The sequence below is a fragment of the Erithacus rubecula genome, assembly GCF_903797595.1.
Source record: "Erithacus rubecula genome assembly, chromosome: 10".
Classification (NCBI taxonomy): Eukaryota; Metazoa; Chordata; class Aves; order Passeriformes; family Muscicapidae; genus Erithacus; species Erithacus rubecula.
The window spans coordinates 22,722,279-22,739,919 of NC_136662.1; the positions used below are offsets into that span (position 1 = coordinate 22,722,279).

The 17,641-nt window shown below is 43.0% G+C and overlaps 1 protein-coding gene across 1 annotated transcript in view; it reads left to right on the forward strand.

Moving 5' to 3' along the window:
- Nucleotides 1–17,641, forward strand: part of LAMC1 (laminin subunit gamma 1) — a 62,198-nt gene that overhangs the window by 25,371 nt on the left and 19,186 nt on the right. The window contains exons 2-4 of the mRNA XM_079314235.1: nucleotides 13,956–14,260; nucleotides 16,195–16,325; nucleotides 16,869–17,035. Of these exons, the coding sequence (XP_079170361.1) occupies nucleotides 13,956–14,260; nucleotides 16,195–16,325; nucleotides 16,869–17,035 (603 nt within the window). The remainder of the gene's footprint in view (nucleotides 1–13,955; nucleotides 14,261–16,194; nucleotides 16,326–16,868; nucleotides 17,036–17,641) is intronic.

Below are 17,641 nucleotides of genomic sequence, written 5' to 3' on the forward strand. Positions count from 1 at the left end.
CTTTATCAGTGACCTTGACATGGATGAAAAATATTTTATGTACAAATGTTTAGCTGCATGCTCTCTGACTTCCATATTTTGTGGGATTTTTATGATTCTTTTTTTCCCCCCACTCGTATTTACTTACTTTCAGTACCTAGGGGTCTAGATAAAAGGTGACTGAGAGGAGGAAGGAAATTCCACTCTTGGAGCTGAAGTGAGAGGTAGGAGGCTAAGCATGAGTGCATCCTAAAACCCCCTGAAGGTCTCTTCCCACATTATCCAGAGTAGGCTCTGCTTAGTCTAGCAGTATTTTACCAGAGTGATACTGCACTGTGAAGTATATGGAAAGCTATTCCCTTATCCTCAGCAAAATCAGCTATTGCAGGAAAATGCCCGCTGCTAAGTTGTCAACACTGTCAGCTTCTTGTTCCCCATCTTCACCATCATCACTGCCCTCAGAAATCTGCAGTGCAGATCTGGATTTCTTTATACAGTTGTTAAAAGAAGTGTTAATTGCTGGGCTTTAATGGACTGAAAATTAACTTTTTACTGCTATCCTTAGATTGGCAAAAAATAATTGTGGTAAAAGTTCAAATAACTTACTGTAAAAGTATCCTAGTGTGATCTGGAAGTGATTAGATCATTCCTGGTATTAATATAAGGCTTTCTTCTTGTCATTTGTGTGAAATCTAGTTTATCTAATCATGGGCCCTTTGCATTGGCTTGTATAGGGAGACCTGAAATTAAACTAGACTGTATTTGAGTCTTTTTTTTTTATGTGTTAAGAAAATTCAGCGAGTATCAGGTGGTACTATGTGCCAGTAGTAGAAATGCTGAATGATCTTAAAAAAATGCCTTTTATCCTGATTTTCAAAAGAAAATAGAGTATTTCTTTCATCAAAAGGCTTTTTGAGGTAATTTTTTTTTTTTTTTGTAGTAATGCAAATATAGGGTCATCACACCTTGGTGGAGGGAAATCTGAGCATGCAACTTGTCCATGCATTTGAAGTACTTGAAGCATTTTTTCTTTTTTGAAATCAGTAACAAATCCCTTCACTAAAACTGCTCTCCAAGTCTTTGGAGGAGTGAGACATCCAAGAAAGTTACCACTGTCCATTTACTCATCCAGAGGGAGGCTTTTCTATCTGATACTGCTGCATAAAAAGCTTTTTTCCTGACAGTGGCCCGAAGGGCTTTATGGAGTTATTTGGAGTTACGGAGTTTTTGGAGTTATTTGACTCAGGCAGCCATAGCTGTTAGCTGACTCTTTGCAAACAGAAAGCAGTTGTGTTCCTCTTGCTGGAATGCAAGTATGGAAGTAACACTCACCTAAGAATTTGGTCTGTGCCCTGTCATGTCTTACATAGTTTCTGAACCCTTTGCTCTTCTGCTTGAATGGGTAGAAGGAAGAAGCTCTTCACAATAATGACAGTTATTTTTAGTGTTAGGGGAAAAGTCAGCCAGAGAGGGAACTGGGATTCAAATATGAATTTTCATCTCTCACAGCTTTTGGCTGCAGCCAGATGTGACTCCAAAGCTATCCTTGTTCTGGAGTTGAGAAGATGCAAGACTTCCCTTCTAAAACTCAACCATGAAGTTGAGACATAGGAAACCCTATGTTATTAATTCCTCTGCTCTGAGGGGTTCTTCTTACCCGCCCCTCCTGTTTTAGCAAAACCAGGAATTGAATGTTATTTTGGGTGAGTGACTGCAAATGTCTCACTTTACCCACTTGGATCTTGGCAGTCATTAGTACTTCTTCTGCTTGTCCTGTGTCCATCTGCTGCCTTGCATTTAATGAGTCCCTAAGATTTTAATCTCTATCAAGTCTTCTTTTCAAACTGAAGTAGAGCAAAGCTTTTCACTATTAATTTGGTACAAAGTTCTATAAGAAGTTTGAGGGTAGAAGGCACTGTCAGTGTTGGATGTGTTTGTGATAAATCAAGATCCTTTTACCACTGGTCCTCTGCATTTGCAATATTTCCTTATCATGGACAGACTGTGGGTGTGACTCATTTTTTATCTCTTTCAGAGGTTCTTGCAAATGATGAATCTCCTGTTTTGGCTCTAAATTTTATGTCATTGAAGTGGACACCCAACATGAAACGCATTGTACCAAAAGAAGGCAGCTGTCTACTGTGGCTGATGTATGCTGCTCTTAAGGGTTTAAAGTTAGGTTTTAGGGGTTTTTGCCCATGAGTGCAAATTTTGCCCTATTAATTGCTTCAAGGATAAGGACTGATATTCAGTTGAAATCAGAAGTTTACTGGGAAGTGGTAAACTTTAAAAACCAATTATCTGATAAGACCATCAAGGAAGCAAACCTCTAGAATTTATACCATTTGTTATCTTGGGTTTTCCTCCATTTTTATTGCACCTTTGTACAGATTTTTTTTTTAAGTCATACTGGGAAAATTAACATTTGTGTGGTAGTAGCTTTCTATGACTGCTGAGTGAGGTACCTGTCTAGGCAGGTATAGAGGAACAGAAACATGGAATACTGTGGATCCTTGGAAGTCTGAGCTTTTGGAGATGCCAAACCTTAACTGCTGAGCCTCAAAAGTAGATTGAACAGTGTGCTGCTCTTCATTTTTCTTGGGGTGTCTGTAGAAGGAAGGACTGCAGGGAGGTTGGCTTGGGTTTGACTTACCACTAAATTAAAAAACTTAGTAAAAAAAAGCCTTGAGAGCACTGTATTGTTTGAGATTTCACAAAGGTAGAGGCTTTACAGTGGTCTAAGTGGCTGTTTCATTCCCTTTCCCTAAAAAACCCTGTCAAAAGTGTCAGCATGCAAACTAAGGATCCTGAAAGGAGAGGGAGATAGAATTCTCTTAACTCCTGTTTTGTGGGCTTCTACTGATGGGCAACAAATTACTTGAAATTTTAATGCATGTTATTTTACATTACAAAGTTATGAGAGTTGTTGTCTGGCTTCAAAAAAAACTTTTTCATTACCTAGGCATTCAGCATTTAGAAATAAAGGTATTTAGCAGTACTAATAAGAAAATGAATCTTAAAGTTTCTCTCCTGAGAAAGATATCTTGATATCTTCTCTCTGGTGGAGTTCCTTTAGGCTTCATGGCAGTGTAGTGTGCCTGAAGAAAGTCTCATCTCTTGGCATTTGGTGCAGATGGTTAAACTCACTTTCTGTGCAATGACCCTCTTGGGCAGTGCTATTATCAAGGAAATCCCTGCCTGATGTTCTGCTTGAAGAAGGTCTGTAGGACTGGGAAAGGTGGGCTGTGGTCTAACAAGCTGTGGCATGTGCCTCTCAACACAGAGGATGCAAAGTTTGGAAGGTTTTAAATACATTAATGTTCAATTTTCTTGTATCTGCTGAGGCTGATGTAGGAAAGCACTTTTTCCAGGAAACTCATTTGACGTTATGCTTTCTCAGCAGTATCCCAGGTGGTGTTTGGTCCCATTTCAGCAACTCTGTTGGTACCTTCTCAATCCTTATAAAGCAGCAAATTAATATCTCAGTCTGGAAACCTCCCTCATACAGAACAGTAAGGAAAGACTGTTCATGTACCCATTCTTTCTCTTCTTCACAGTTTTCTCTGTTCCTGGATGGGCAGCCTTTAGCCTGTAGAAGGAATTTGAATCTATAGGTGGCTTTCCAAATGGAGGTCTGATGTGGATACATTGAGGTGTTTTGGAGCCTGATGTGAAGCAAATCTGTCTGTTTTCTAATCAATTAAATCAAGAGCTGCAGATTTTGCAGCTAGATGTATCAAGAGCCTGGACTTAGCATTACCTTTGAAGGATCAGCAGGAAACATCCAATTTTATTTCCTTTGTTCATGGCGTTCCAAAATAATCTTACAGAATTGCTTCTGTCCCTTCATGCCAAGCCATGCTACCTACTCAAGTGCTTGTGTTTTTTGGCTAATCTCTTTTCTCATACATAGTCACTGCATTAAGTAGTACTTTGTCCTTGATGTGTCTCCAGATGGGATGTGTGGGTGAACATGAGCTCACGCTCTTGTGTATGTGACGCACCGTTGTGACTTCCACGAGCGCTGGCAGTGTGTACAGATTGTTCTCCAGAGGCAAAGTTGAAGGCATTTGCTGGCTGCTGTTACGTGTGAATTGGGACCTGGAGTGCAGTTCTTTCTCTGCTTCAGTAAAAATTTGGAAGAGTTTTGCTTTTGACTTCCCAAAACATATTTGAAACATAACTCAGTGGCAAGCCTTGCTTTGGAAATGGCCTCACTCCAATAATGGTTTTGTCGAGTCTGTTTATCCCAATTTCTTCCCCAGCTTAATAGGCTGAGAAAGTAAAACCATTGTGTGTGTGGGTGGTTGAAAATGGGCTCTATGGATATTGCTGCAATTTTTGTTTCATTAATAATGGTAGCTTGTGCCTAAGCCTGTATTTGACTGAAAATGCATTAAAAGTTAGCATGAAGACAGGTCAACTGCTGCTTAAAATCCATTGCTGGAGTCTCTTGGGAGGAGAGGAAGATGGAGAGGCACGAGATACACAAACTGTCCAGCGTTAAACATGATTCAAATGTGCTCAAAGTTGGTTTTCTTAAATGTTTACCGGAGAGGGCAAACTTAAATACTTGAGAAGAAGCTGTTGAGTCTGCATCAGGCCAGGTGATGGATGCTCACAACAACAGTATTATTCCCAAATAACAGTGCTGTTAATTATGGCCCATGTCTGAAAAAAATCTGGGGCTGGTGAGTGGGAGTTGGAAAGACTGAAGGGAGAGTAAAACATCAAAATTCCAAAGAATTTAGTGTTCTGTGTGAAGAACATTTCTGGCTTCTCTGTGGCTGTACTGCCAGCAGTGTGTGAGTCAGTCTGGAGGGTCATGTTACTCCCAGAGCTGCTGAACTTGCTGCTGCTTAGAGCACTCATTGTATATAGACATATCACTTAATTTGTTCTTAATTAAGCTCAACAATACGAGCTGTGTGTTTTTGATATCTAATTCAGATAGGAGCAAAGCCAGGTGCTAGAGCTGTGAGCACATGTGGATCAGGGGTGAGTGGGGAAAGGGCTGCCTTGTGGCAGGGGAAAAGGCTTCAAAATCTTATTTAGTAGAAACTGGTGGCTGATTATCATAATGGATCACGATGGAGCCATTGAACTGGGTGGAGCAGCAGTGCTGCAGTGGGATAAATAGTGATAACAGTGCACACAGGATAAACAGAGCTGGTGTGCCTCCCTCAGGAGTGCTGGGCCTGGAGCAGGGGCATCTCACCCTCACTTACTGGCACCATCCAGAACAATTCTCATGCTGCCTTTGGTCAGGGCACCTTTGGCTCTGATCATCTGGGTTTGCTGAACTTCTGAAACTGAAGCATCACACATGCTTTGACTTGAGGCCTGCTTTTTGAAAGAGCAGGGGGAGGACATTGAACTGCTGGAGGTGGGGCTCCTGGGAGGGCATGCAGAAGGAAATCAGGCCTCAGGAACACCTGCTGACATTCCTGCACTAACAACATTCACTAAATGCCTTTTATTTGATTTTTTTTTTTCCCCCCTCAGAAGTCAGTAAAATCTAGTTACCTTTTAAAGTAATGTTTTCATAATTCTCACCAGATTATCTGATGATACATTTCTTGCAAGGTACTGCATTACAATCCAATAGATTGTTTTCTTTTTACAGGAAATAATGTTTTTGCCAGTTGGCCAAATACTGTATTTAAAGAAGCTGTGACCTCAGTTTTCTTTAACTATTTAAACTTTTGGAGTTTGAAAGTAGTTTTTAGTTTCTTTCTTCTCAGTCTTCTTCCATCCCCACATCTTCACCTCAGGAAAGATACAGTTGGAGCTGAATACCTCCTACTCTGAAATTAAAATTTCTGAGGGAAAATTATCAAAGTAGGATTTGCTCTTTAAGTTGAAGACTGTATCAGAATGACTTGAAATTGGGTAAGACTTGTTGCTTTCTTGTAATTCCTGTGGAGATATGGTCTTACACAAGAAATGTTAATGAAAAAATGCTCTTCTGTGTTGCCAAGGATGGAAAGTGTCCAATTCAATGGACAGCTTTTTGGTGCTTCTTCTCTGGCCTGCTGCTGCCAGCAGCTCTGATCTTCATGGGGCTGTGGTGATGCTTCAGATTTTGCTGGATGGTAGTTGTATCTCCAACATGAGAAAAACTCAAAGGAAAACGTAATCTTGCTTGGACACCAAGGTCCTACAGTGACTTGGAATGGATGGGAATTGTCAGTTTCCAAGGGTTGTTATTGCTGCATGTTGATGTTGTTATTGGACTGTCAGTAATGAAAGGAAGATAATAACTGTACATTCTTCTGCCAAGAATAAAAGGCAAAAGACAAGTTTTGTCTTTTCTGCATACATACTTTTTTCTGATTTTTTTTTTTTTCTTCTTGGGTAAAACTCCTGTTTTTTGAGAGTAAACTTCCACTTTCATGTGTTCCTTCAGTTGTATGAGTTGTGGAGGAGCTTCTGGATCTTTGATACAAGCAAGTGAACTTTCCAAGGATCCCCACCCTCAGTAACACCAATGCAGCTTGCTTTGGTGCTGATACTGGTGGCAGGAGGTAGTTTTGCAGTCCAGATGTGTCAGTGAGATGGAGCCCTCCCCAAAATGGCCAATGGCATCCATGATCATCCATGATCTGCTGTGTTTGCCAAGCATAAAGAGCCTTTTAAAAATGAGCTTTTATCGTTCATGCTGAAAAAGGACTTTGAGGCTTCCTGTGCAGCTAGGACTTTTGTGCTGGACATGGGATCTTCCCAGTCCCCAGTGAATAAACACAGCTGGCTGTTTTGGGAAATGGACTTAACATCTTTGCATCAAAGCTGTACAAATAAGGCATCAAGCTGTACTGAATTAACGGATAAGATTTTCTGACTTTTAAACTGACTTAAAAGTGATCAAATGAAAAAATGCATTTTCTGCAAGGCTGCCTTCAGCCCAGAGCAGGGGGAAATAAGTCTCCCCCCTTTGGAAACATGACTGAAACAAGCAGCCTCCATGACCTATCAATGTTGGATTATCATGCAATAATTTACTGGGCAGCCTTTTGCTGTCCGGAGCCGCCCACGCGCAGGAGTCAATGGTGCCTTTGTTTGGGAGTGCTGGAAGAATGCATGATCTAATGGGGTGGTGGGAGTTTGCCTTCATTCCAGCATGCTCCAGGCTGTGCTCATTCCTCCAATGTCCCAAACACATTTCCTTCCTCTGTCCCTGTCTTAGAACCAGCTCCCAGAAAAAACAATCCATGTTTGTATTCTCTGTCAGGCTTTTTTAAAACCTCAGCACCTGTCTGTGGTGGAACTTCACATGCCAAAATCTTTGGTTTGGCTGGGCATGGTTTAAGAAAAGACTGTTAAAATCCTTCAGGCCTTTCTTGTTCGTGAGATATGCACATAAATCTTGAGGTTCTTCAGGTGAGGACAAGAAAATAAACCTAAGATTTATTATTACTAGTTTATGTTCCTATAAAGGCCACAGCTTGGCATGTGACAACCATTGTCTGTACTTCAGCATGGAGTTGTTTCCCTAGTGGAATTCCTCAGAAAGTGGAAATCCTTTACTTCCCTTTTTCAGATTCTGGATATTCCATTTGCTTGGGCAATACCAGTGTTCTCATCCTCCTCCTCCTGTATGAATTTTCTCAGAAAGCTAGGGTGTGGTTGTAAAGGACATTTGCTCTAGAACTACAGAAATTTCTTGGTTTTGGTCATAAGTGTGGCTTTTTCATGCACATGTGATGCAAGTGATATAACTTAACGCTTACGTATTTGCAGGTGTTGGGTTGTTGTAATAAAAGTACTTTATTCCAAAAGAACAAGTGTCTCAGGGTGTTTCTCACTCTCCTTCCCTCCTTATAAACTGTCTTGACTTGTTGCCCATCTGCATGCTGAAAAATCCTATCCTGTTCCATTAGATGGGATAATTTACTGTCCTTAAATATTGCCCTCTCATTTCCTACCCCTGTGATCCAGGAGTGAAGGCTCTGGCAGGGTTTCAAGCATGAGAGGCTGAACAAAATACTGCAGTAGCTGAGAACTTGGAGTGGTTGATTGGTTCAAGATGCAGCAATTGGTCTTGAAGAAGACCTTGTCAACTTGCTGGCCTCTGTCTGCTGACATCCAGGATTCTGTCCCCTGCAAGGAACAGACTGCTTGTGTGAGGTTCAGGGATCTGTGTGTCTGGAAAAAATAGGAGCCAGTCTATTTTGCTCATGGCTGGTCCAGCATTGTGCTGAGTGCTAGAAGAGCTGATGGCTCAAGAAGAGCAGAGTTGAGGCAGGACTAAGGGTGAATGGTGTGGAGAACATTTTGGTCTAGTAACTGGGAAAGTGGCCTATCTTCCTGGGAATGAAGGGGAAACAGGTCAGAAGAAAAAAGCAAAATGAAATGCCAATTGTATTTGATTGCTCTCCACCCTTCATTGCAAAGTGGAAATGAAATCCAGTCAAAAAGTACTAAGTAGGCTGTATTTGTTACTGGGTTTGTTTTCAATTCTTTTAACATTTACTAATACATAGGTTGTCAGCAAGTACCGTGTGAGAAAAGCTGCCTTGAAACAGGAGCCAGGCAAAAGAAAACCACTAAAGTTTAACCATTTCATTACTGCTCAGGATTTTGTGGAAAACAAACCTGCCAAGGTTTGGTTCTTTGCCCAGTGCAGTCTTCTCAGGTGGATTATTTTTTCCCTCAGTAGAACTCAGTGGCTGTATGCAGGAGAGGTTTTGATTGCATTGATTCTTCCCATATGCAGGGGATTCAAGTGGAATCACCAATAATGAAGGCTGAGTGTCCTCTGGACTTCTCACCCAGGCATTTGCTCACAATTCAACACTTGTAGTCATTGTGCCAGCTGGCAGGACAGTTTTCCTGACATAAATTATCCATCCATTCTGAGGGGCCTAAATACAAGGAGGTCTTTTGTGTGTAGAATTAATTCCTAACTTAAGGGAAAAAGGAGGAGTTTCTGAAGATCTAAATGGCATTTGCTTACATGGGTTTTAGCATGGCACATTTCCTGGTGCACCTTGGGATACTGAATTTGGTGATGACCCAGCTGAGGGAGGGCTGTAATTGCTAATTGCAGCTAGTCAAGCCCAACAATGTGAGCAGGTTCTTTGGGGCAGTATCCTCTGAATCAAACAATGCTGAACATTTTCAACACCTCTTCTGCTGCCTCTCCAGGCACCCAGGACTTGCTCCCTCCTTTGAATCTGTAATTGCAATACTGTATTGAAGGCTTGTATGTGTGCTTGCTTACAGTGGAGAAAGGGATTAAAGGGTTTGTCATCCTGAAATGTCAGAGGGGGATGGTTATCGTGTCACCTTGTCACTTGCTGGTGAATAGCTCCATGCTTCAGAAAAGATGCAGTTTTAAAATGTGTGGCTCATGATTTTGAGCTCTGGATGCTTTAAACACACATCAGGTTACACTCATGGAGCACTAAACTCATGGTCACTGATTCCAGCATCTGGAATTCCTCCTGCAAAACAGATCTGCCACTTATCAATACACACAGGGAAATACTATGTGACACTTGACACTGTCAGACAGTTCTAAGCCAAACTGAGCTCCAGGTCAGTACTGGCTTCTAGGAAAGGAGAACAATGTTGTTTTATCTTCTAAATGTAATGTTTAAAACTGCCTTTCACCTGGTTATTGCTGTCACCATTTCTTAGTGTAATAGCTGTATATGTTTATTCAGCCCAGCAGGACATGAAAGCAACCTGGGCTGCTTATCTTTGCTAGAAAAAGGCTCTGCAACCTCAAAGAACTACCAGGCTGTTAAGCACAGTGTCTGTGTTCGGTGTGAACAGTGGGGAAACACATTTCCACACTGTGTCAGCTGGTCTTGGGTAAACTCCATTGTTCCAGCAGTATTTACCCAGCAAGGCACTGCACAGCCACTCTCTGTGCATTAACTGCATTCCTCTTTAATGCCATTAACTGCACTGCTCAAGGAGTTATGCTGCCAGCTGCCATAAATGTCTTTTTCAAGTTGCTTGCTCAGTTGGGAGGGGTTTGAATGCATTTCTTGGCCTGCCATGTAAAACTGGAGATGAAAAAGGGAGGGTCGTTGCCATTTAGCAGAAAGAGTTCCAGTTTTTCATGCTGCCCAGAGCACAGTTGGCATGTGCTGTGCCTTTAGCTGAGCTGGAGTTTTCACAAGGAGCTGTGGGAAACAGTGTCAGGAAACAGGGATCATGATTCAGTTATAGTGGAGAGCAAAAAAAGTAGTTCTTTTCTGGGGCAAGCAGCCTGTGACCCGGCCTTTCATCTAGAGCAGAAAGTTGTGTGTGTGAGTGAAAGCACATGCTCAGCCCCCTCATCATTCCCAGGATTCTTTTGAAACATTTCCTCCCCATCTTGATGAAGCCTGAACACAGGGGTTTTACTTCACACCAGAGGAATGCAGTAGAAAACTAACCACCCCAATTCAAAAGAGCAGGGTATTCCTGACAATTCAGCTGACACAGTTGAATTAAGTGACCTTCACTGTGGTCTCTGGCTTATTTTTTATCCCCTCTTGACTTAGGGAATGGTTGCTCTTGCCTGATGTTTTCCTATTTTCACTTGTCACTGAAGTCACCCAAAGAAATCCCACTAGGGCTCACTTTCAGTGTTAGATTTTGCTTTATCTTACCATGTGAGCTCAAAGAAAACTTTTTCATTAAGCTGATGACACTTCTGCTAATGATACAACTATGATAGTAGTTGTGTTTTTTAGTTGCTCTCCATCCAAGATGTTGGTGAAGTTCTGGGTTAGGCTGCCAAGTTGCAGGCCAAGAAACTGGGATATTCCCGCAGAAGAAGGTGAAAATATTTGCTTCCTGGGCCCCTTGCCTTTTACGTGGAAAAGATGTGAAGTGTGTTCTGGGTTTGTTTTACCATAGAAAAATATGTTTGTGTGTCTCCAGTCTATTGTCTGGTCTGTCTTGAGTTTCTGCATGTGCACTTTGCTCCTACCTCAAGCATATTTTGCCTTCAGTGAGGAGCTTTCTCTGAGAAGAGCCCACGTAGTAGAGAAACGGTAAAGCTGGGAGGGTCTGATTTGTACACAGGATCCCTGCTTCTTACCTTCATTGCAATTCACGAGAAAAAACATTCCAAATACACATTCATTTCTTCTACTGGGCAGGAAGCAGGGGGGAATGCCTAAGCTGAGTTAGTGCTGAGTGTTGATTCTTTGGAAGAAAGTAGTTTGGCGTTAATGATGGTGCTTGCTTCTCACTTGTCTTCTGTGTGTAAGAAAATCTCATTAAATAGTCAACCCCAAACCAACAGTGAGCTGGTACTGAGCAAGAGCCACGACTGTGAATGTCTGGCATCCAGCCCTGTGCTTAGGTGATCCATAGCTGCACATATGATATAAATAGAAAAGGGTATTTTGTAGAAAGTATTGGGGGGCCTGTATCTGTATAATGTCCCAGCTGTCCTGCATGTCACACACAGACAATATTATTTGGTGGGTAGTTTAAACACCAGATTATTTTTTTTCTATTCTTGGGTGTTGTGATTTGACACTGGCCAAACGCCAGGTATCCACAAAAGTCTTTTGCATACTTTCTTTTGTTACAGTTCAGCAGAGGAGAGGGGGGGAAAAAAATTAACAAAGGGGCTCATGAGTTGAGATGGGGACTGGGAGAAAACACTTTAAGAGCAATACAGGTTCAGTTTCAAAGTTATAAAGTGAATTTCTTATTAATAGAGTCAAAGCAGGATAATGAAAAATAAAATAAGCCTTTAAAACACCTGTTTTTCCCCCAGCCTCTCCCTTCTTTCCCACCAACAGTGCAGGAAGACAGTCAGTTCATCACTTGAGATCCTTTCCTGTTTGCTCAGGGAGAGGAGTCTTTGCTATGCCATGGACAAACAGTCTTCCCAAAACTTGTGGTGTGGGCCATTTGTCCGTGGGGTGCAGTTTTTTAAGGACAGGCTGCTCTAGTTTGGAAGCAAGGGCTTTTTCTCTTCCTCTGGAAGCAGGACCCTCTCTCTCTAGTTGGGTCTCCCACTGGACTGCAGCTTCCTCTAACACCCACCCACTGCACATTTCCCACAGGCTGGGGGTGGATCTCTGCATCCCCTGTGGACTTCATGCATTACAAGGGGCCAGTTTGTTTCACCATATTCCTCCCCATGGCTTGCAGAGGAATCTATGCTCTGACACTTGAAGCACCTCCTCCCCTTACTTTTCCACTGACCTGGGTGTTGTCCATGTTGTTTGCCCTTGTTTTGATTTTCTTCTTGAATATGTCACCGCAGAGGGGTTACCAGCCTCTCTAACTGGGCCAGCAGCATGTCCATCTCCAGAGCCATCAGAGACTGGCTCTCTGTTGGAAACTTCTAGAGGCTTCTTCAAGAAGCTGCCCTGCTAACAAAAACCAGGCTGTGCCAAACACACATTGAGGAACATAATTTTTCAGGTGCTATATATCTCAATTTTTACTTTATTTTTTCAGATATGTTGGTTTCTGGACCCTTTGCTGTGCTGCTTTGGTTGCTCCCTCATGCTGGCCAGGCTGTGGGTGTGCCGTGCCTAATGCAGGCTGGCCCCCAGCCTAATCACTGAGGGGCCTGCAGGGCAGAGCTGTGCTTCCTGACCTAATTCATGGCTGAAGGGCTGTGCTTGTGTCCTTCGAGGACATTCTGTTCTTGGTGCCTGGTGCCTCTGCTCTGCTCTCACGTGAAGGAGGTGAACACTTCGGCAAGTGCCAAGCCTCAAGTTAAAATTTAACGTGGTACATACAGATCATTAATTTTATGAGCTGAGGTTGAATCTGTGTGACTTCTACAGGTTGAAAAATCCTGTTTCTTAATCAGCTGAAACTCCTCTAGTAGCTTTTTTTTTTTTTTTTTTAAATCAATGAAAGTTCCGGTGATGGCTGCAAGTTCTGCTTAGAGCACTGTTTTTGTTGGAAGTGGTGGGAGCATAAAAGAGCATTGCAGGGACTAAACACCCGAGGTTTTATTCCAAACAAACTCAATGTTGTAGCATTGATTTAGCAAGCTCCCTACATGCTCCAGGGTATCCTGATTGTACACAGTCTGCTTGCTGAAGTGGAGCAAGAACAGCTGGTACACAGCTGTGTGCCTCCTCCTGGGAACCCTTGGCCTGCATGGATAGCAAAAGAAAGTGGCTGAAGAGTGTTGTGATCCTTTTCTCCTAATGGGTCCTCTCAAGGATGTGACTTCCCTGGGCAGTTGGTTTATGTGCATGGAGGTAGTCACTGGAGGGGAATCATGAGGGAGAATGATGTGCTGACTGCCACAGACCAGTTAGGAGGGGAACAGAGGGCAAGGAGGTGGATTTTCTTTCATACTTCTAGGAAATGGAGAATATGGGTAGCTTGTAAATCATTGCACTCCGATCTGAAAAATGCGCTGGTGGCATTAGTCAAATGATGCGGGAAACTTCAACCTCATTTTGTTTTCCCAGGGAATGAGTAGAAGAGAGTTGTAGTCAGTAGGTTTGGTGCTGAAGGAAAAGCTTTGTGGGCTGTAAAAAGAGATGGAGGTATTGTCTGTTTAGGGAGGAAGCAGAGGTGAGAACTAGGTTCTACAGCATGACTTGTTCATCTCTGGTTAATACTTGTTCCTCTCTGGTTAATACTTGTTTCCCCCATGCATATATTTGGGAGAAATATCATCAAGTGTCATGATTAACTTGGGCCTGGCGTTAAATACACACAAACTACTCATAGGTCTGATACAGCCTGTCATCTGTTAGGGATGTATGCAGAAGAGAATTGCAGCTTCTGAAGTGTTGCACAGAAACTTGCCGGTCTCTTTATTTATCTATTCAGCCTGCCCTCAACTTCTGCTTTCAGTTCACTCACCTTGTCTTTGCTTGGAGATACAGTACTGGACTGGAAGAGATACTTCTGGTGATGATAGACACATTTATCCTTCTGGATAAAACCGGGAGATGTTTCTCCAGAGAGAGAAATGCAGTACAGCTCTTTCCATCCTTTCTCAGTTTTGAGTCTTTCTCACGTGTCTCCTCTCCCCCCAGGGAAAGCCTTTGACATCACCTACGTGCGCCTCAAGTTCCACACCAGCCGTCCCGAGAGCTTTGCCATCTACAAGCGCACGCAGGAGGACGGCCCCTGGGTGCCCTACCAGTACTACAGCGGCTCCTGCGAGAGCACCTACCGCAAAACCAACCGCGGCTTCATCCGCACCGGCGAGGACGAGCAGCAGGCGCTCTGCACCGATGAGTTCAGCGACATCTCCCCTCTCACCGGGGGCAACGTGGCCTTCTCTACGCTGGAGGGGCGTCCCAGCGCCTACAACTTCGACAACAGCCCTGTGCTGCAGGTACGTGAGCAGGGCTGTGGCAGCTGGAGAGGAGTCTTCCTGTTGAGTCACTGGGGATGGTGACTCTGTGCTGCTTTACAGCCCTTACTCGTAGTGAAAGGCCCTTGCACAGCTGAGTTGGGATGGACAACTCACAGAGATGCTTTTGAAGGAAGAGTTGAACTCTTGAGTCTATTGATAGTAAATTTTTGGTACAAAAAAGCAAACCTGGTGGCATTAAGGGTGATTTGTCAGTAGGCGTCATGGAAGTCTTCGTAGGATGAATGTAAATCTCTGCCAACTTAGAAAGCAACTGTGGATATTCTGTTGTTTCAGATACAAGCACAGAGGAAGGTAAAGTCTCAGTCCAGTTAATATTTGAGAATCTGCTTGTATATTTAAAGCAGTAAAATAAGAAATATAAGATTTTTCTGAATACATAAAACATTTCAGGAATCCCTACCCTGTTCTCTTACATGTTTGTTGAAGCAGAGAAGTTTGGTTTTATCCCTGGTATTTTTCTCTTACAAGTGGCTTGGCAAGGGTTTTTTGTTGTTGAACATTTTTTAATTCCTTTTTGCATTCACAGAAGTTATTGGTCAGTGGTCAGGAGCACACTAAGGGCACCAGTTTATCTGATTTACTTATAGTTTTTGTGTTCTGTTTGACGATTTCTCCAGTTTATATTGCAACAAGGAGCTAAAGCTCTGGGGTTTGTCTCACTGGGGCTCCTTGTCTTCCTTTCAGAGCTGTAATTCCCATCACTTCCCCTTGGCTCTTAGAGTAGCAGGAGCAGACTGAGACGAGCCCCCAGCAGGCTCAGGGCTTGCCTGTCTCTGATTCCCAGGCAGGAGAGCAGAATTTGATGGGGTTGCTTCTGCAAACTAATATGAAATGAAAAAATAAGATTAATGGGAAAGGAAAAGAACTTCTGAAGTGGAAAAGAACCATTTTGGCCACCTCATTGGTATAGGCAATCCTTGCAGAAAACCATGTTTTATCATTAAGGTGAACAAAGAGGTTTCAAGTTAGCAACGTGTATCACTTTCTGATAAACTTCTCTATGTAAGGAGTAGAGAGCTGACCATCATTTTCCTAAAATATGTACCTACCCCTGGTGTTGCTTTTCAGAACTGAAGTAAATGTGTGTATTGTTACTGGCATTTCCCTGTGTTTGTATCAGTGTTTGTAATTCAGTAAATAAACACTGTGTTACTGGCTGAGGAGTGACAAAGGTGCTGCACAGTTGTACATACAGGGATGTTTCTTTGTGGTTTTTTTTATGTTTGAAGGAAAATAGCTTTGTAAAGGTTATAATAAAACAAAGGAGGTGCCAGTGTCAGCAGCTGGCAGAAGGTGATATGAAATTTGGCAACAGGCTGTGTGTGCTGGCTGCTGCTGCACTGGGGCAGGGCAGTGTGTTACAGATGCTGTGTAAATATTATGAAAAACTCTTGTGTTGCAAGTCAGATCTGTCTGTCTGTCTTCCTCAGCCTCCCCCAGCCTCACTCATTTGTCTGTCTGTATCTTTTAGTCTGATGCAATATGTCTGCAGACAAATGTACCCTAAAGCTTTTCCCATTGGTGCTGCATAGCTTTGCAGGAGAACTGCAGCCAGCCAGATATGTACAATTAGCAAGCTGGCATAATTGCCTGCCCTGCACTTTTGGCTGGAGAGGTTATTCAGTGCTTCCCAGTTGAAAGCAGTCAGGATGAGAAGAGGCATTGGAAAGGGTCTCCAGAGAGTAGAAAGGGTCAGGAAAACCCATTTGAACCAAGAGGATGTAGCATAAGAGCTTCTGGGGCAGGAGCCTGTGAGCTCCCGATGTGCAGAGAGGAAAACAGTGAGGAAGGAGCCAGCTGCTGCTGAATGACTTTGTTAATAGAACTGCTAATGAGTGGTATTCTCTCAAGGGAGAGAGTGTTCCATCTGATGGGATTTCTGTCTGCTCCAGGAATGGGTGACGGCTACAGATATTAGAGTGACCCTCAACCGTCTGAACACATTTGGAGATGAAGTGTTCAATGACCCAAAAGTTCTCAAGTCTTACTACTATGCAATTTCTGATTTTGCTGTGGGTGGTAGGTGAGTAGACAACAAAACTCTGTGCTTGCTAAAGTTTTTGGTTAGTTTTACTAGACTGCTTTAAAGATACTGATTGTATTCACATCGTAACAATAGGTTCTGGTCTTTACTGAATGTCCTAGATAAAAAAATACATTAGAATGAATTCTACATAATTTGCAAATACTGTATATAAGCTTTTGTAACTATAACTTCAGGGCTGGCAGAGATCATTTTTTTTCCTTGATCAGGTGAAATATGTCCAATCGAAATTAAAATTTGAAAGATGTTTAAAATTAGTGCCCCTTGTCCCATCACTACAGGCCCTGATAAAAAGTTTCTCTGTCTTGTAAACTCCTTTTAGATATTAGAAGGTCTCCATAAGATATCCATGAAGCTGCTTCTTCTCCAGGCTGAATGGCAGCAGTTTTGTTCTTGGTTTTGTTGTAACATCTACCTTCATATTTCTCTCACCTCAGATTTTGAGATCTGGGCCCTGTTTTTTAGTGTTGCTGTGAGTGACCTGGAGCTCTGGAGTTTAATACCTTGCCTCTCCTGAACCAGGTGCAAATGCAACGGGCACGCGAGTGAGTGTGTGAAGAACGAGCTGGGGAAGCTGGTGTGCAACTGCAAGCACAACACCTTCGGGGTGGACTGTGAGAAGTGCCTTCCCTTCTTCAACGACCGGCCCTGGAGGAGAGCGACGGCCGAGAGCGCCAACGAGTGCCTGCGTACGTGCGGCTGCTCGGGGACAGCCTGTCTGGGAGTGTCCCCTGCCTCTGCTGCCAGCCTCAGCCTGGCCCTGCCTGCCTTAACTTGGCTCACTCAGCCAGCACTAAGGTCATGGGGCTGTTGGACATTCCACTCCTGTCCTGTGGGAGCTTTCTGGTAGATCCCTAGGGATGGGCATCTCTCTTCCGGAAAAGGATGGGAACCACCTTTAGGAAAGAGGTGTCCAGCAAAAATGTACAGGCTTGGACTTTATGAGACCCATGGGAAAAAAATCTGTTTACTATGCTGGAGTATAATTGCCCCTTCAAAAGCACCTCATATAGCATCTGCTGATTTTTCTGTTTGGATTATTGGTTTTTACAGTTACTTGTTGATTATTTAGTCTAATTTCTGGACCACAAATGCAGGTCTCTGTCACGGAACACCAATTTGTTTGGTGTTTTGTCCCAGACCACAGCTCCTGGTAGTTTACTTTATGGGGAAGCTTTTTCAGACAGTGAAGTTTTCTTCCTGTCTGACCTCTGTGTGCTTAGATAAATCCCAGCTGTCTGTGACTTCCCTCAGTGGGCTGGTGAAATTGGATGTCCTGCTTTCTAGGGATTTGC